At 35.6% G+C, this 20,365-nt stretch overlaps 1 protein-coding gene across 1 annotated transcript in view; it reads left to right on the top strand.

The window, feature by feature from the left end:
• The window catches only part of LOC145601259 (putative cytosolic oligopeptidase A), a 29,530-nt gene extending 9,480 nt beyond the window's left edge, over nucleotides 1-20,050 (top strand). The window contains exons 8-18 of the mRNA XM_081657233.1: nucleotides 1,192-1,313; nucleotides 1,826-1,933; nucleotides 2,011-2,256; nucleotides 8,283-8,339; nucleotides 8,493-8,581; nucleotides 8,664-8,781; nucleotides 14,309-14,468; nucleotides 14,550-14,581; nucleotides 19,082-19,147; nucleotides 19,398-19,469; nucleotides 19,584-20,050. Coding sequence (XP_081513359.1) covers nucleotides 1,192-1,313; nucleotides 1,826-1,933; nucleotides 2,011-2,256; nucleotides 8,283-8,339; nucleotides 8,493-8,581; nucleotides 8,664-8,781; nucleotides 14,309-14,468; nucleotides 14,550-14,581; nucleotides 19,082-19,147; nucleotides 19,398-19,469; nucleotides 19,584-19,670 — 1,157 coding nt within the window. The 3' untranslated portion in view covers nucleotides 19,671-20,050. The remainder of the gene's footprint in view (nucleotides 1-1,191; nucleotides 1,314-1,825; nucleotides 1,934-2,010; nucleotides 2,257-8,282; nucleotides 8,340-8,492; nucleotides 8,582-8,663; nucleotides 8,782-14,308; nucleotides 14,469-14,549; nucleotides 14,582-19,081; nucleotides 19,148-19,397; nucleotides 19,470-19,583) is intronic.
• The last annotated feature ends 315 nt before the right edge of the window (nucleotides 20,051-20,365 follow it).

Here is a 20,365-nt window from a genome sequence, read left to right as displayed (position 1 = left end):
ATTTTTTTTAAGGATTGTAGATTAACGCATTTCAATTTTTCCTTGTTTCCCCTCCTTTTTAACATGTCTTATATTAAAAATTTTAAATTAATAACTTTTACTTTAAAAAATCCATGTAGTGGAATTGCAAGTTATTATGATAAGTTTGATGGGTATCAACTTCTTATTAATGTACATAATTTCAAGGGAGTTGAAGGTGGATAAAAGTGAAGATGGAGGAGAAGAAAACATTAAACTACATCAGTCATGTAACTCGACAGAAAATTGCTGGTGTGAAAGTATTAACAGAGAAAAAATATGCAATGGACTCAAGCTTGCTGGACTCACATACACAATTAACACAGAAAACAGAGTGATTAGATCAAATCTTTGATTGAAATTTTTTAAAACAGGGGTTTGTACAAGCTAGCAACGTTTTGCTGCCAATCCTTATTAGTGATTTTAGGTCACCACTCTCAAAATAGACTCTCCTAAGGATTCACTTCAAAAATATGCCTGCCTTTTCCTTTTCCCTCTCTCTAATTTAATAAAACTAAAGATTATTAGCCTAATAATACTAGACTACCCATAATGCCCCTCTTTAGGTTAGTGTATTGTATAAAATTGTCTAACAATGTCAACTCTTGAAAAAAAATAGTGATCATCAAAATTAAGCAACAATTACACGAGTGATGAGTTGGCCTTTTTTGTTTTTTAATTTTTTTTCTATGGTAAAATGATGTTTGTGTTTAATGGCAGCTCATACATGACATTTTTCGCACAAGAAGTTTCTATGTGGTATTATAGATAATGAAGAGTAGATGAAAAGAGAGTTGTAGTCCCAACTGTCTTGAGTTATTTTGTTTACTTATTTATTTTTTGTGTAAGATCCATAAAAAAAGATTTTGTTAGCAAATAATTGAACGTCCCACACTATAACTTGGAGTAAATAATTATAAGTAATAATAAAATGCTTGTAGTAATTGTTTGATGGCTAGAATGTTGCTGGTTGATTTAGGGATTTTTTACTTCTGCCCTGTTGGTATTCAGCTTCAAATAAAGTATTTTCAAATGCAGTCCTTCAAATATTACTGCAATTTCTGGCACTTTGATAACTTTCGTGAACATCTTCATTCTCATTTTCTTATGGAGTAAACTATGGGATTGTCTATAATTTCATTCTACATTAGAGCGCATTTGTTGGTTTTTCAGATCTGGAAGACATAAAAGGTTTCTCCAAGCAGCAGGGTGCTGCTGAGGCTGAACACATGACCCATTGGGATATTAGCTTTTGGAGTGAAAGGCTTCGTGAATCAAAGTATGATATAAATGAGGTTGTCTTCTTCTTGTGAATCTCTATCCGTGTTCTCTTTTTTTTTTTTTTTTTCTTTCTTTTTTTTTTCTTCTTTTTTTTTTTTTTGTGTCTAAGTGGGCATTCTCATATCTTCATTTGTCTTATGTCCTCTATGGTGTGTAATGAGAACTTGAATTAAATTGTTCTGTATTGTGAGGCACTGGACCTTGAGTGTGTTTTATTACTTCCATTTTCATATAAATCTGTGTACCAACCATTATCTTTTGGAACTTTCATTGTGGATTTGGTTATCAACAAGGGGCTTCTGAGCTGTTATTGAACTGCTTCAAATATTGTTTTGATATTATATTCTGGTGTTGTATTTCAATCTTTATTGGAAAATATATTCTGCTGTATTGATTTGAGCATTTATACGCATTATTATTCTTTTTTTATTTTTATTTTTTTGGGTAACCTTTGGTGGCTGGCATCTTTTGATTGGATAAAAGGGGGCACAATTATGTATGATGGTTTTCAAATTTGTTTTTGTAGGAGGAGCTACGTCCATACTTTTCATTGCCAAAGGTGATGGATGGCCTATTTTCCCTTGCAAAGAAGTTATTTGGGATTGATATTGAACCTGCTGATGGTCTAGCTCCAGTAAGGCTTATCTTTACAGTACTTGGTAACATGCAATATGTTCTCTTGTAAGGATCCTAACGATACGTTGTTCATAGGTGTGGAACAAAGATGTTACATTCTATTGTGTCAAGGATTCCTCAGGTTCTCCTGTATCATACTTTTATTTTGATCCATACTCTCGTCCCTCAGAAAAAAGGGGTGGTGCGTGGATGGATGAGGTTTTTTCTCGAAGTCGTGTTTTGTCTCGTGATGGTTCCTCTGTGAGGCTGCCTGTTGCACATATGGTTTGCAATCAAACTCCACCTTTTGGCGACAAGCCAAGCCTTATGACATTCCGTGAAGTAAGTTCAACGTCCTTAGTCAATTCAAGTTTGTGGTACATCATATTGTAAACTGTCTAGGTAAGGTGTGCATATATTAACCATTTTGCTAAATAAAGGAGTTAGTGTCATGATTAAATATTTAATCAAAAGATAACATTAATGTAGCTACTAACATCCATGTAAAAAAAATAAATTATTTGCAGTTGACACTTTTCACACACCCGTCTACAAATACATGTTGTAATTTATATATTAAAAAATTATACTCATGTGGGGTCTTGTAATTTCATCCCGGTATATAATTTTATAATGTCAACTTTTTACAATATTTACCTTAATATAATAAAAAAAAGAATCTAATGTAGAAAATATAATAAAAAATTTGAAGGGAGAAACAACCACATTAATTAAAATAACTTAAAATAATTAATCTAATCCTATAGAAGTTACTAATTATTACAGTATAGAAAAAACAGCATGAAGATGTTATCCACAAATATTTCAGAACATGTACTAAACCTGGCTATGGATCTGGTGTTTCAATCACTCTGCTAGCCAGGATTACTTATTATGCAGTACTCTTCGCCTCTTCGGTACGTTAATTACCTATATGTATGTTAAACAAGCATAAAAATGTTCCAGCATGCCATTATTGCGTATCATTACATGATTTGTGGGGGAGGTTGGGGTATTTGGTAACACAAGCCATAGCTTTTTATATAGTCATGGCATAACAAGAGGAAAATAATCAAGTATAAAAATCTTTGGAAATGGAGGGTTGTTGACAGCAATACAAAAAGAAAGGATTTGGATTTGAGTATTAATGTCACTTCAAACAATCCATTCATTAAGGGTTGTAAGGGTTCGATTCAAATTGAAATAAAGGGCATGGAGGATATGGTGGAAGGCTAGAATTTTTGTTTTTTTTTTTTTTTGTTTTTGTTTTTTTTTGGGTGTAAGGAGGGGGGGGGGGGGAAGTGTTGGGAAAGATCACAAATAATCTTACAGCGGAAATAATATTCACTTTCCCTTTGTGTATAAACAAAATAGGTAACAATTATATCTCTATAATATAATAAATTAACTCATAAAGTGTTTATAAACTATAAACTAATAATTGATGGTATACTCTCAAATTTAAATTCTGTTTCTGTTTATCAAAAAATAATGTGATACAAATTCTATCTCAATTCACAATTAACAATTAATCTGATTACATATTTATAATCAGCCTATATCTAAATAACTAATGATGCAAATTATTGTTATATAATTTGCCATTGATTATTTCTTATTTGCCTATTGTTCTCCTTCTTTTTTCTCCTCTTTTATTCCTCTCATTCTTTTTCTCTTCTTTCTTGTAAAATTATCCTTTATTTGTCTTTAGCAAACTCTAATAATAAGGAGGAATATTATCCAACAAATCTCCCCTTCCGACTTATTAGGAGACTATAAATAGAGTCGCTTTATCTCGATGGTCAATATCGTTGTCATCATATCTGAACCATTGTTGTCAGTATGGATCTTTTCCAAATGCAACAGCTTGGCTCCCAAGACTTATTGTATCCAATGATACCTTATGTTTATATGTTTGGAATGGGCGTGGAAAATAGGAAGATGAATAGCTTTTTGGCTATCACTGTAAAGTGCATACTTATCTTGTTTAATTCCTAACTCGTGTAGGACATTCTTCATCCACAATATCTCTTACATGCTTCCAGCAATATACTTGACTTCCGTTGTTATAATGCAACACATTTTTGTAATTTTGACTACCACAATATAGCTCCCCCATGCAAAAGTCATCATATAGCCCGATACTGGTTTTCGCACAAGCACATATTTGACGTGCCTCATAAATACCTTAGAATCCATTTTACACCTTAAAGAAACTGCTAGGAATTAGCTCAGGTCAGAAAGATTAGGGAGAGTTTAAGAAGATGATTAAGCAGAATTTAAGCTAAGGAATGGATATTTGTATTGAAGATCAATGTAATCTAACAATACAATTACTCTTCATTCGAGAGGAAGAGTAGCTCTCCCAAAACTAAGCTAAGCTTAACAATAATTTTCTGGATGATTATTAACCCTCCTAATGAGTCCTATATATAGAAAACTCTCATAACCAACTCTAACTTATTCCTCGAGACACTACTAATAGGCTATGACTAATGTGCCCCTCCCTCAAATACTGATTCCTTGCAGAAACCTAGTGACAACACATACTGAATAGACCATAGCATACATCTAACTACCAACAGCATATGAACCTTATTCATCTTATTTCTTTCTTTCTCACTTGTACGACATTTAGCTTCTCAATATATCTTTCCTGTGACAACCATAACTTCTTATTTTTTTATGCCTAGTATCTGGTCCTAAGTCTTTCATGGCAAAGAACTTATTCATCGTCTTTTTCAAGTTAGCGATTTTATTGGTGTTGCGACCAATAATTAACATATCAAACATAGAGGAGTAAAATAATAAAATCTCCCTTTGCAAATCTTTTAATGAACACATTATGATCCGATGTCGTCTTGTTATACTTATGATCCTTCATACAGGATTCAAATTTTCGAGACCATTGACGCGGAGCTTGTTTTAAACCATACAAGCTCTTATTCAAACGACATATCATGTTTGTACTTCTTTCAGGTTGTTCCATATATATTTTTTCTTTCAAATAACCATGTAGGAAGGTTGTTTTCACATTTAGTTTTCAATCTCTAATTCCATGCAATGTCGAGAACAACTCGTATTGACGACATTTTCACCACCGGTGAGAATAATTATTCAAAGTCAATTCCTTTCTTTTAACTAAACCCCTTCACAACTAGCCTTGCTTTATATCTAGGTTGTGGATTATTTTCTTCGGTCTTCAATATGAACACCGACTTATTCTTGAGTGCTTGTCGACCATTTGGTAGCTGTACCAAATTAAGTGTATGATTCTCACGCATGCAAGGATCTTATTTCATCTTGCATGGCTTTAATCCACTCTTTTTGGTGAATATCTCTTAGAGCCTCATCATAAGACTCTTGGCTCTCTCTCCTCCTTCGGTCAACAACTGATAGTCAACACTAGCAAAGCAAATTGTGCTGGAAGTCGTCTATCTTAATTAGACCTTCTTAACTCTAGTGGTGTTGGTGGTTGATTTTCTTGTGTTATATGTTCCAAATTCTCATGATTATCATCATAATTGTCAATGTGAGGATGATCTTCTTGGTTTACTTCTCCCCCGTGATCATCAACTACACCTGGGGAAGGAACCAGATTCATAATTATAGGCAATTCTTCATGGGATGTTGTAGACTTTCCCAATTTTTGTATGTCTTCAATTGTTTGATCTTCAAAGAAGACGAAATCTCTACTCCTGACAATCTTTCTTTCAGAAGGACTCCATAACCTATAACGAACGTTTCAGGATAGCCAAGAACAATACATTGTTTTGTCTTGCTATCAAGTTTTGATCTCTTCTCCCTCGAGAGATTATTAAAGGATATACATCCAAATTCCTTCAAATTTTTATAATTTACTTTTCTCCTTAACCATATCATTTGTGGAACTTCACCAAGTGGAACTAAAGGAGAAAGATTGATCAAATGAACTGCATTTTTAACTTCCTCCCCCAAAATGATTTGGGTAATTTTGCGTGAGACAACATTTCAGTGATGGCACGATTCATTCTCTCTGCAATAACATTTTGTTCAGGCGTTTTTGGGACAGTTTTCTGAAGCTTTATCGCATACTTCCTGTAGTATTCTTTAAATGAACCCATGGTCTTCTGGATGGTGGATTTCTTCGAAATGAAACTCTATGTTGTTTTCCAGCTAAGCAATCAACACAAGATTTCAAATGAACATCCTTCAAAGGAAGGAGTTTCTTTGGAGTGAGGATTTACAATCCCTTCTCCACTCATATGTCCAAGCCGCTTATGCCATAACTCGGTAGAACATTCTTCGAGCTTCCCATTTGTGTCATATGTCCAAGCCGCTTATGCCATAACTCGGTAGAACATTCTTCGAGCTTCCCATTTGTGACATCAAGGGTTTGTTGCTTCTTTCCATGAGCACTGATTATCGAGCCTCTCGACAACTTCCACTTTCCATTCGAAAAGTGATTTGCATACCCTCCGTCAAGTTTTCCGGCTAAGATCAAATCCAGCCTTATACAAGGAACATGCCCGACATCGTGTAATGTTAACTTGCACCCTGCATTGGTTTTCAAACAAACATCTCTAATACCAATAATTTTAGAGGACCCATTATTTCCCGACCTCACAAAGCCAAGGTCGCTGCCAGTGTAAGATGTGAAGTAATCTTTGTTTGCAGTTAAATGATATGAAGCACCCGTATTAATCACCCAATCATCGAGCTACAATCTTCATTTGTAAGGTTATAACATGAATCATAACTTGCAAAATAAACTTCATTACCATAGCTGTGACATTTTTCTTGTCTTCATTATCATTACTCTTGTCATTCTTTAATCGCATGTCCCTCTTCCTAATTTGACTTTCACTTTGCTTATGTCCTGCCTTATGACAATAAAAGCAAGAGAACCTCTGATTTATCTTGACTTTGGGAGCCTCTAAACATTGGTCTCCCTCGACTTTCAACAATGTATGTTTTAGTTTGATTATTTGTGTAGGCAAAGTCTTTTCTTCTAGCTTCTTCATTGAACAAGCTATTACAAGAGTTTCCCAACTATCAAGGTAATGAGCTAAGGAGTAATAAGGCTTGGACTTCATCTTCAATAGTCATGCTAACATTTGTTAGGTGATTAACAATGCCTTGAAATTCATTCATGTGTTCTGCCATATTTTAATTTTCTTTGCATAGAAGATGAACCAACCTTCTCTCCAGTGTAGCTTTATTTAAAGTTGTCTTCCTCTCATACATTAACTTAAGCTTTTTCCAAAGCTTGTAGGCATTGGTATCATTAGCAACATGTTGAAAAATGCTTTGATTAATATGTTGTCGTATGAACCTGACTGCCTTTCGATTCTCCAATTTCCATACATCTTCTGTTTTACTTTCCGGTTTAGTTTCTTACTCGGGTTTATATAAATCCTCACAATAAAGGATATCCTCCATTTGAGACTTCCACATGGAATAATTGGATGACGTTAATTTGATTATTCCCGATAAGCTTACCATCGAATTTTCCATTTTGTTTTGTACGCGTGTATGTCTTTGACTGCCTTTGTTAGGAAAGAGCACAAATAATCTTGCTGCGGAAGTAATATTCACTTTCCCTTTGTGTATAAACCAAATAGGTAACAATTATATCTCTATAATGTAATAAATTGACTCACAAAGTGTTTATAAACTATAATTAACATTCGATAGTATACTGTCAAATTTAAATTGTGTTTCTATTAATTAAAAAATAATTTGATACGAATTCTATCTTACATCACAATTAACAATTAATCTCACATCGGCCTATAAATAACTAATGATGCAAATTATCGTTATATAATTTGCCATTGAATATTTCTTATTTTCCTACTACTCTGCTTTTTCTCCCCTTTTATTGCTCTCAATCCTTTTCTCTTCTTTCTTGTAAATTATCCTTTATAATGAGGAGGAATATTATCCAACTAGGAGTTGGGAGCAAGCCCTTGCCATCCCCTTAAAGGATATTCCATTGGTGCCGTGCTTGGTTAAATATGTGTTAAAGGGTTGAGATATGGCTTGATGTAGTATTATAGGTCAAATTAAGGGTGAAAAACTGCTAGTGTGGTTGGCCATTATCTCATGTTGTACACTTTGACTTAGTATCTATGACTTATAGCTACGATAAACATAGTCAAGTGAGATCTTGTTTAAATCGTCTCAATGTATATTTTATTAATATTCACTTTTTATAATTTTACTATGTCGAGAATTAGAGATATTAATCGTTAAAATAGTGCGTTGGCAAGCGTGATAAGAGAAAGGTGTCCACTAAATAAATTCGGAGGTAGTAGTTGACCGTAAGATAATAACTAGATGCTGGCTTAATGGAGTAATGTTTTTCCTTCGAACTCATATTGCAGGTTGAGACTGTTTTCCATGAATTTGGTCATGCACTTCAACATATGCTTACCAGGCATGTCCCTAATTCTCTTGTTTATTTCTGAGTATTATGCTTATATTAAGGTTGTTTGGAGTTTTGGTTATAGCTACTATATGTCTATACGAATCTTTGTGCCAGGTTGTCTAGTAAAATATTGATTAGATTGGAACAAAAATTTGGTTACAGGCAGGATGAGGGTCTTGTAGCTGGTATTCGAGGTATTGAGTGGGATGCGGTTGAGCTTCCTTCTCAATTCATGGAGAACTGGTGCTACCATAGGTAAATTCTGGACAGATTTCTTTAGTATGTGCTTCCAATATCACAACCTAAACCTGGCTAAGAATCTTGTGGGTTGCTGCAGAGACACTTTGTTGGGCATTGCAAAACACTATGAAACTGGGGAGACTCTTCCTGAAGAAGTTTTCAAGAAAATCCTTGCAGCTAGGACCTTCCGTGCTGGTTCTTTGAGCCTTCGTCAGGTTAGCTTTGGTTTATGTTTCTGTCTTTTTATGTTTCAAGTATTACTAATATATTATGATCAGTTTGTCAGTTTTGCTTCTTTAGCAAAGCCTATTTGATTTATTCTGATTTTCAAGAGCTGCTCTGTGGTATATTACTTGCTTAATTCTTTTCTGTTCTAGATCTAAGTTTATTTCCAAATTTGTGAAGTGATTTATTGAGTCTAACTTTCAAAGAGAATGGATTTCTCTTTCTTTACTCCATTTTTTTTTTGGCATTTCTCTCTTGGTTGAGCTCTGTTACTGAAGGATTTGCACCTTTTGTATGAAGGCTATAACAGTTTTGAAATAAAGTTAAGTTACTTGACGTGACAGAAGTTGGGGATAACTCCCTAGAAAATTGTCTAGCTATGGCCTATGGGTACAAAGTGACTGAGAATTGCTGTAAGTGTTCTATAGACTTGCCCTTTTAATCCCACTCCCCAGAAGGAAATGTAAATTGTGCCTTTTTAGCTACTGAGTCTAGTCTTCTCTTCACAAACGCCCTATGGATTTCTTTGATTGGGTGAGATGTTTTTATCCTCTGGGTATTTCTAATTATAGCTATAAAGGCCCTTAGGCTTTGACATTGGACTTCTGGAATTTGAAACTTCCATGTATATCAGGTGCATACAAGTAAGTTGCAGCACAATCCTTATATGATAAAGAAATTAGTGGTTTGACTAGCTTATTAGATTGGTAATGAATGTTAGTGGACCAACTCAACCAAAAGCTTAAGCTGATGGTTGAGGCCCAGGAATATGTTTTATACTCTATCACGCCCCTCACACGAGAGCCCGTTGGGCTAGAAGTGTGGATACAGCATGGGCTCTCGTGTGAGGGGGCGTGATAGAGTATAAAACATATTCCTGGGCCTCAACCATCAGCTTAAGCTTTTGGTTGAGTTGGTCCACTAACAATGAACTAACCTATTAAGTTGTGATTTGGGAGCTGATGTTCCTATTCATAACGTGCTGGATTAAAAGAGAGTTGGGAGGCATTTGCTTCAGTAGAGGGGTTTTGGAATTTGTTTTGAATTAGGGAAGGCTTGGAGGGTTGTATCGAATGGGTTATGCAACTAAAAAAGAGCCAATAATATTCATAAATGTCTTTCCTACACTCATCTCCAAATTTGATGATATTTTGGTCTTCAAAATTTTGCTAGAAATCAGATCAAACAGAGAATTCTTAAAACAGAGAAATTAAGTCACCAAAATTGATATATTGGATTGCAGGTCAGAGTAACCCACAAACCAATTGCCTTCTTTTGAGACTCCTAGGGAATTTTTCTGTTGCAAATTTCTAATGCCTTCCCCTTACTACAACTCCTCTATTTGTTACAACTTACAAGGATGGCTAACAAACTCATCACAAAACAACTCAGCACACAAAGCTAGGAGAATAACAACCAAATAACAAGCTACCCAGAATTACTAATCTACCCCTTCTAGAGCTGACTTCAGCAACTAACTTCCAGCTCATCACCCAATTCCAGGCTTCATCTTGGACCTTCTTCGAGCATGAGTGAAGCTTACTTCAGGTTTGGGCTGATTTCTTGCAAATTTTAAGCCTCTACCTGTTTAAGACTGGGATATCTAAAATGTAATCATGCTTGAGTAACATCATATGTGCCTATTTGAAGTTGCTTGGTACAAAGAAAAATAGCAAAGCAAAGTGAGCGGGTGTAGGAGAATGGTTAATTTGGGAGCAAGTATATGCGTGGGTGTAATAAAACGGTGGATAAAAAGCGATAGTAGAAATAAAGTGATGGGAACATTATTAGTGTGGTCTTGTTAGTGCGGTTCAAAAGATTTGGCACTAAAGCAAATAGAATAGCACACAAATTTTGGAGATAAGGGAAGGGAATGTGATTTGACGGGTTATCCTCATTGATAATCTACTTGGTCCCACCCATCTTTTCTCTTCTATGCCTCTCCATAGTTTAATATTGGTATGTTGTGAAACCAAACTTTTTAACTCATTGTAGTTGCAATCAATATGCTATTTCTTAATTTGAGGAACAAGAAATGGAAGTTTTGAGGAAGTATAAGAAAAAGGCTTGAAAGTATTGAAAAAATAAAGGATAACATAAACTTTTTATTATATTTTGGTAGGGCAAACTGATAGCTTGGACATGAATGATTTTCAGTAATTTAAAATAAAGGAATACATGTTCAATCTAAAGCAATTGCATTTGGCCAATATAATGATATCTTTTGGATATAAAAAATTTAATAATTATACTTCTTCAATTATTATTTTCTTGCAACACACCACTCAATCAATCAATCAATCAATCAATCAAAGCCTTAATCCCAAAAGTGGGGTCGGCTAACATGAACCAAATTTGATTATTCCGTGTAGTCATCAACATAAATCTTTCTCCTCCATCCCTTACGATCCAAAACTTCATCCTCACGTAAATCCATGCACTTCATATCCTTCCTCACTCCTTCCAACCAAGTCATCTTTGGTCTCCCTCTTCCTCGTTTAATCCCTCCATGGTCCCACTCTTCCACTCTTCGCACCGGTGCACCCTCGGGTCTCCGTCTTACATGTCCAAACCAACGCAGACGATTTTCCCTTAATTTATCTACAATGCCCGCCACACCTACTTTCTTGCGAATAACCTCATTTCTGATTCTATCTCTTAAAGTGTTTCCACACATCCACCTTAACATGCGCATTTCCGTAACCTCCATCTTTTTAATATGCTCTTTCTTAGAAGCCCAACATTCTGTACCATAGAGCAACACTGGTCTTATGGCAGTCCTGTAGAATTTTCCCTTCAACTTTAAGGGAATGCTGCGGTCGCATAACACTCCCGTGGCCGCTCTCCATTTAAGCCACCCTGACTTAATCCTGTGGGTCACGTCTTGATCAATGTCACCATTCTTCTGGATGATCGACCCTAGGTACTTAAAACATTCACTCATGGTCAAATCCTTTCCATCCAAACTCACCACTTCATTGCTTGTCCCCCTCTGAGTGCCAAAACGACATACCAAATATTCAGTCTTACTCCGACTTAGCTTAAACCCTCTAGATTCCAACCTTTGCCTCCATTGCTCCAACTTGACATTAACCCCATCCTTAGTCTCATCCACCAAAACGATATCATCTGCGAACAGCATACACCATGGAACCTCATCTTGAATTGGTCTAGTTAATTCATCTAGAACCGTTGCAAAAAGAAAAGGGCTTAATGCAGACCCTTGATGCAATCCGATTGTAATAGGGAAATCTTTTGTCAACCCTCCGCATGTCCTCACATTTGTTGACACATCCCGATACATATCCTTAACTAGGTCTACATACCTTCGTGGGATACCTTTCTTCAACATTGCCCACCAAAGTATCTCTCTTGGCACCTTGTCATATGCCTTCTCTAAATCAATAAAGACCATATGAAGATCTTTCTTCTTTACCCTATAAAACTCCATCATTTGTCTTATCAAATGGATTGCCTCCATAGTAGATCTCCCAGGCATAAAACCAAATTGGTTATCTGAAATGCTTGTGCATGCCCTCAACCTTTGTTCAATCACCCTTTCCCACAACTTCATAGTATGGCTCATAAGCTTAATTCCTCGATAGTTAGAACAATCTTGAGCGTCTCCTTTGTTTTTATAAACCGGGACCAAGGTGCTCTTCCTCCAATCTTGTGGGATCCTTGTAGCCGTCCATATCTTGTTGAAAAGGTTTGTTAACCAATCAATACCAATCTTACCCAAACACCTCCACACCTCTATCGGTACCCCATCAGGGCCAACCGCCTTCTTAGGTTTCATCTTCCTCAGTGCAATCTCCACCTCTACTCTCCTAATCCTTCGCACATACTCCATGTTGATTTCTTCATCACTCATAGAGGTATCTCCTATCACAACTCCATTACTTCCATTAAATAATTCATCGAAGTACCCCTTCCACCTGTCCTTGATGCCCTCCTCTTGCACTAGGACCATTTGGTTCTTATCTTTGACACACTTCACCATGCCAATATCCTTCCTTGCCTCTTGTCTTCTCTTTGCCATCTTATAAATGATCCTTTCTCCCTCCTTGGAATCAAGCTTTTCATAAACCTCCTGATATGCTGATATGCCTTTTCTTTCATAATCCTTTCTCTTGCAACACACCACTAAGGAAAGTATTTGACTAAGCAAGCACACAAATTAATTGTTATAATTTTATCTCTGATATGAGGAAAGTATTAAATTGATATGGTTAATATGAATATTAGGGTAAGAAAAGATGATAAAGCGAGAAAGAGTGTAAAAAATAAAGTGAATTGAGTTTAAGGTTAAAGAGTTAGGGAAGATAAGTGGCAAGGTGTACATGTTGTGGGGTAAGGGGGTACCAAAGATAAAATATAGGAGTAGTGTGAAGTACTTTTAGGGCCACGGTAGAATTTGATTAGTTTTTCTTTTTTCATTTATGTATCTTTGTTAGGAGGAAAAAAACTTCCCCTTTTTGTATTTTTTTTTCTTTACATTAAAGTAATAAATAATCTTACTTACATTTGTGCATGAAAGGGTCCTAAAGTATGCTAGAGAAGTAGAGATTGGATCAGAAAAACAGAGTAAACCAAGCAGAAAATAAGAAAATAGCCACACCAAAGATAGATTGTATTGCAAGTCAGTGAAACCACAAAACAACTCCCTTCTTTCGAGAGGAAAGGATGCTCTCCAAGGAATAACTTCCACAATGATTTTCTAGATACCTCTCCCCATTACAATTCCCTTCTTAAATACCCAAAACAAACTAGCAAGCTGTTAATAACAAACTCAGCACACAAAACAAGGACTAACAAACTTATTCTCCTGAATTACTGATTTACCCCTCCCTGTAACTAACTTCCAGCCAATCTGTCCAGCTCATATTCCATCATCAGGCTTCTGTTTGGCCTTCTCCAAGCATATGTGAAGCACACCAATGGTCTGGGCTGGTCTCCTGCAATACCTCCCACCCAAAAAAGCACCTTCTCTCTCTTACTTTTTCAAACTTTTTATTTTAACCATACCCACTTAAGAGACAAATGGACTATATTGTCAAAAGGTACAACATTTGAATAGATTCTCAAATAGGTAAAATATTTTGTGCTCCCCTAAAAGGAATACAGACACGTAATTAAGAGACAAATGGACATTGGAGTAATATTTTCTTAATTTATAAATCTTTTTCTGTTTTTTATATACTTGCAATGCATATTTTTGGTGCTATATTTGAGAAAGTGATTAGAAAAGGTGAACAAACGAATTAAGTAAAAAATTTCAAATGCAACAACTTGACAGATTTTTCTTATCAATGATAAAAAGAACGTGTCATTTCTGGTTTTTCTTTTATTTTATAGTTATTGATTCTGAGTTTGAATAATTCTGGTTTATTGCGTATCTTTATTTCCAGTCTTTGTGACAAGGGCTCACTATTTGATTTAGCTGTCAATTGTCTAAAGCAATTAATCGAAGTTGAGAATTTATCATTTTTAAGAATGCTATGTTTTCATGTTCAGTTAAGGTTTGCTTCATTGGATTTGGAGTTGCATACACGGTATATTCCTGGAGGCTCAGAATCCATTTATGATGTTGATCAGAGAATTAGCAAGAGAACACAAGTTATTCCACCTTTACCTGAAGATCGATTCCTCTGCGGTTTCAGCCATATATTTGCAGGTTCATATCTGTTCCGTGAAATGTCAGTGTGGTCTGGTGGAATGTTAATCATTTAACTAAAATTTTTCTTTTGGCTGATAGGTGGATATGCTGCTGGATACTACAGTTACAAGGTAATCTTCCCATTTCTAAGCATTGGGCAAAGTGTTGTATTCACTCTGTTTGTTCACACTTGTTTAGCACTTTTCAAATTGCATAATAAAGAAAAATCCCATATGACAATATTTGTTCATATGAACATGATGCTTGCATAAAAATAAGCATATATGACAATTTATAGTACGCTCTTTTTTTTATTTTGAAAGGCGTTAGAAGAATCAACGACTCTATAGGAAATATTTTGATTAGGGTGAGTAAAATAAACCAATGATGCCCAGTAATATTTGATAAAAGTAAAGATAATATTATAGATTTACACAGTTGACATATTTATAAGTAGCTTATGGAATGCGGATGGTCCTATCTTAGACATTGTCTTCCATTCTTGAAACCAAAAGAAACATCAAAATTTGTTAGAAGTTTAACTATTACTTACAATGCTTGATCAAATGTTATGTAATACTCCTTGTTATTGCTATTCAGTCGTATTTTTTATATCTTGCAAGTATTATATATACCGTTTTGGTGGATTAACCTTAATCTTGTACTTCCTCCGTTTTTTATTTGTTGAAGCATATTCAGTTTTGGGAAGTTTTTTTAGTTGACATGTTTCTATTTTAGGTAAGCTTTGTATTGTTAAATGTCAATTTTACCCCTTTCTCCCCTCTCCATATTAGACCCACTCTCTCTCATCTCTCTTCTATAACCCATCTCTGTCACGAGCACCACCATGGGCATCTTTTTAATTTCTCTACCTTCCCTTACAGCCACCACAATTCCATATTTTAACTTCTCTACCTACGGATTTCTCTGTCATCTGATTCCCCTCCGTTCTTTTTGGATTGTATACAAGGATCTTTGAAATGGTAAAATTGAGAGTGGTTCTTATAATCAATTTGGCTTTATGGGGTCTTCTCAGCCATCTCTTATCCTCCATGTCTGTTTTGAGCTATGGATTTGAGAACTATAAGATTATGATGAGGATGTCGCCATAGAAACCTCCATTGAAGATAAATATTTTAGACTTTATCTTTAATTGGGTTTTGTGTATGTTGGGATATGCCGTTTGAATGTAAAATATGTTCGCTTCTCCTTGGCCAAAGGTTTCTCGAAGTAAAAAGAGCCAAAAAATATGAGGTTTGGTGGGTGCGAAGATGGTAGTGGGGTAAGAAGTGGAGGAAGGGGAGGTGTGGTACCATGTTTTTAGTTGTGGAGATGGGTAGTTGTATGGGAAGGCAATGTAGTTGGGTGTCGAATTAACTTGTAATGTAAGGTTATTTGTGTATCTTTTTTTCTCTCACTTCTCAATTTGTGTGCCAAAACCAAACGTTTCAATTAAAATAAACGGAGGAAGTATATAGGAAGATCTTGTGTTGTACTTTTTTAAACCCTTTTGTTTATTCCTACCCAAAAAAAAAAAAAAAAAAAAATAAAGTAAAATTTCTTCATGATATCAGTTAAGGATTAAAAAGGGAACTCCAATGTTTCACTTCACCTTAGAAGTTCCCTTATAGTGGTTTTTCTTATATACTTCCGCTTAATACATGCAAGATTACATCCTCTTTTTGAAAAATTTGACGATTAAACAACTTATCACCTAAAACCCATTTTATAAGACTACTTTTGCTTGTTAAGTCTGATGGTTTGGCAGAATGATGATGTTCTCTATATATATATCACATCAACGACTCGACCAAGCTACCTGAGTTGAGCTTTGCACAATGGTGATGTGAAGATTAAAGTGTATTCACCTTTGTCGTAGGGAAAAATATGTATTGTGTGAGTTTTTTACTCTTTTCTGTACATGTGTCAAGATAAACTTTGGATTCCTATTTAAATTGTTCCGAAGAAAAAGCTTCAAAAATAATACAAGTATATTTTTATTTTAGTGTGATAATATAAATTCAGTTTATGACTAATATTAAGAAGATTCTATATTGATTTGGAAAATAAGGATACTATTTTATATTGTCTTTTTCTTCAAATATTGTTTTTTTTTTTTTTTCATGTTTTGTATTTTGTTTTATGAGCTACTTTGAGAAAATTAGTTGAGAGTCACTTGCTTGGTGACCAAGAAACTGTGATTCATTCAACTAATTGAGTTGTAGAATCAATCATGTCCTTGATTTGTGAATCATTGGAGGTTGACAGTTGACATGTATATCTGAGGTTGATCTTTGAACATTTGTAACATGTGTAATACGACAGATAACCTGTAGAAATAACATGTCAAGAAACTTTTTTTAAACACAAATCCAATATATATACTACCTCTGTTACATGTTTTGTGTAACAAAGAGGTGTGCACATTTCCCAAGAAAAAAATAAAAAAGCACAATTAACAAAGTGTGGGCATGTGATTGGGGTAAAGAGAGAAATTGATGATTAATTAAGGGGGGTGTTAAATACCACCTACAAAAATGATCAAAAGTGCCAACATTTAGTGTGAATGGACAAGTAGACAACCATGCCCTTAGTACTCCACCACTATCTTCATTCTTGCCACTAATCAGTAATCACTAACACCTTGATACCACCATCTTAATTGGCAACGGTCACCACTAAAGATAGGCTCCGGTTACCGTGATTGCCGGATATAAAAAAAACCATCACCTTCCTGTCGACGAGGGAAGGTGGTGGCTTGTCATTGAGGGGATATGGTGGGTCGTTAGAGGTAGTGGTGGTTGTCAACGGTCGCAAGGGGTGGTGGGTCGCCGGGGAGGAAAAATAGGTGGTTAAATAGTAAGGGCCTATACTGATTGACTGAATTAAGCTAAACTGAACTTATGAGAGCTGAATTGAACTAAACTAAACTGAATTTTTGTAAGAGAAGGAAATTAAAATAAGAACTGTACTTATTGGAGCTGAATTGAACCAAACTGAAAATAAGTTGAAGAGAATAGGCCTTAAAGGCATGGGATTGACTGAATTAAGTTGAACTGAACTTATGAGAGCTGAATTGAATTTAACTGAACTGAAAATTTTATGAAAGAAGGAAATTTAGATTAGAACTAAACTAAACTGAACTTATTGGAGCCGAACTGAACTGAAAATAAGTTGAAGAGAACAATCCCTAAGGGCATGGTAGTCCACTCACACCAAATTTTGGCGGTGGTGATCATTTTGGACGGCGGTGTTTAGCAATTCACTAAATTAATTCATCCCACAAACACCATGCACCCATGCACTCCACCACTCACAAGGCCACTAAACCGCCTACTCCAGCACCACCACCACCACCAGGTCGTCCCATCGAGCCACCCACGCACCCCCGGCGCACCGCCCAGCGCCCACTCCACCAAACAGAACCACCTTAGCCACGGACCTAGCACACCACCACCAAGATCCCGAGTCCCGACATGTGCCACACCTCATAAACCACCAAGAAACCTCCCATAACCAAATAAACCCTTCCAAAAACCTCACCCACTATCTCAAAATCGGCGTACCCACCTCGAAATACCCACCTTACCCTCTCCAAATAGTCGTACCCACCCCAAAACCACCGCCTCCAACCGGAAAAATCGAACACAATGAATTCCACCTCTAAAAAAAACTAACCCTAAAAATAAAAATGAAAAACCATTACCATCTCTATCATCAATTTTAACCATAAAATCTTCAAATTTGAGCTTTAGTGACAAGAATGAAACAAAAGGAGAAGGAAGAGGGAGAGAGAGAGAGTAGAGGCGGCGACAAGCATGACAGAGGCGGTGACTTCCGGCGAAGGTGGTGGTTGAATTTTAGGGGAGATGAACAAAGAGAGGGTGAATTTCTAGGTAGATGAAGATAGTGTGGAGATCGGTACGATGGTGGTGGTCGAGGTGGTGATGGACTGGTGGTGGTGTTTGCCATTGAAGGTAATGGTTGAAGGAGATGGAGAGAAAGAAGTGAAGAAGGAAAGTACAGGGGTTGATTGGGGTTGGATTTTGGAAGGATGAATCCGATTAGTTTGGGGTTGAATTAGGTCAAAATCATTAGGTTAATTTGAGTTATTAATAACTTAATAATATTTGCTTTAATGTGCTAATTGAATTTTAGTAAGGGTGTTTGGTAATTTTAGTTTAAAAAGTTTACTAAAATAGGAAAGTTTTATTTTGTTGTACATAATGTGTAGCATCCTTTTTTAGAAAATGTTGCACAAAACATGTAACGGAGGTAGTAGTTTAGATACATAAAATCATGTCAGTGTTTACTTTTTGGATTACTATTGATCAAAGTTGATAAACACACTTTACATGTGAAAGTTTGCTATGGTATGTTTTGCAAGGAGTGGGGTTTCCAATTTTATCCTAAACTATCTAATTGAAATTCCTTATTATTCCATGCTGATTTAAATCCACAGTCCTTGTTAGTATTGATTGGGAAGTACTCTGAATTACAAGTTTATATACATTGTTCGGTTGATATAGCTCATACTGTTTTCATCATGCCAGTATATGTTGATATTTGCTCTACTTTGCTATTGATTTTTCAGCTAAACTAAACTAGAGTTAATTCTGTGTGTATTTCAGTGGGCTGAAGTATTATCTGCTGATGCTTTCTCAGCATTTGAGGATGCTGGATTGGACGATGATAAGGTACGAAATCTTGAAATGAGAAGTAATTATTAGATTGGTGCCCTTTTTTTCTCTTCGTTTTATAATTTAATGTCTGGTGAAATTCATTGAGCTAAATTGCTCTCGTGTCTATTCTTGTGTTATAGATTTGCTATTTAAGATTGGATCAATTTTGACTGGATTTTTGTTAAATTTGATGTTTAATTATTTGAGTGTTGGGTCTTGTGACAAAAATGTGTTACTATTACTTCATGAATCTTTGATTCATCAGGCCGTCGTAGAAACTGGACGCAGATTCCGAGAAACAATTCTTGCTCTTGGTGGTGGCAAAGCACCTTTGGAGGTAAAGATGCATTTATGACAAGGATCTCAAACTTCTTTTGTTCTTTGTTTTAGCTCATTCTTTAATCCTTGTGCAAAATTGTACCTACAATTCTTTTGGTTATCTTCCTGACAGGTGTTTGTAGAATTTCGTGGGCGTGAGCCATCTCCAGAACCACTTCTTCGTCACAATGGCTTATTATCAGTTCCTACTACAGCGTGATCATGTGCTAGCCTGTTACCAGCTCCAGCTTCAATGTGACCATGCCCCTAGCCTGTTACCTTCCAGCTTCAATGTGAACTGCCCCGTCTCTCTTTTGGCAGGTTTGAAAATGTATGAGCAATTAGCTGTCGTGTTTAAGAATAAGTTTAGTATGTGGGCTGTGCTGCAAACTTTAACTATTCCTTTGTGATCACACTTGAATTAACATCCTTCTGGCACATCTTAGAGGGTACTTCCAATACAGGGATTATTTATTTTACCTTTAGAATTCTGAAGGTTCCTTTCTCCTGTAACTTTTTCTTTTTATTTTTTATTTTATTTTTTATATACTTGTAATATTTTTAATTAATTTTAATCTTTACCAATGGCTTGTGTCCCTACATTTGGTATTTTTAAAGGTAAGTCATCTAGGCATTGTTTGGTTGTACTTGAATCATGGGTGGATTGTGGAATACAGATCTGTGGGAAATTAAATATTGAGTGGTTGTCTAATTAACATAATAAAAAATTGTGGGAAGTTGATATTAGAATTCCTAAACACACAGAATTAATTTTTTTACCCTTACCTTGGTCACTCAAACGTTTCATATTTATTTTTGGATGAAATTATATTACCCTCAAAAAATTAGAAAAGTAGTTATGGACCTTAAGGTTATACTTCCTCCGTTTCAATTTACTTGACTAATATTCCTTAA

Source organism: Chenopodium album, chromosome 21, assembly GCF_948465745.1.
Source record: "Chenopodium album chromosome 21, dcCheAlbu1.1, whole genome shotgun sequence".
Lineage (NCBI taxonomy): Eukaryota > Viridiplantae > Streptophyta > Magnoliopsida > Caryophyllales > Amaranthaceae > Chenopodium > Chenopodium album.
Note: the sequence above shows the minus strand (reverse complement) of the source record. Positions and strands in the feature narration are given on the sequence as shown.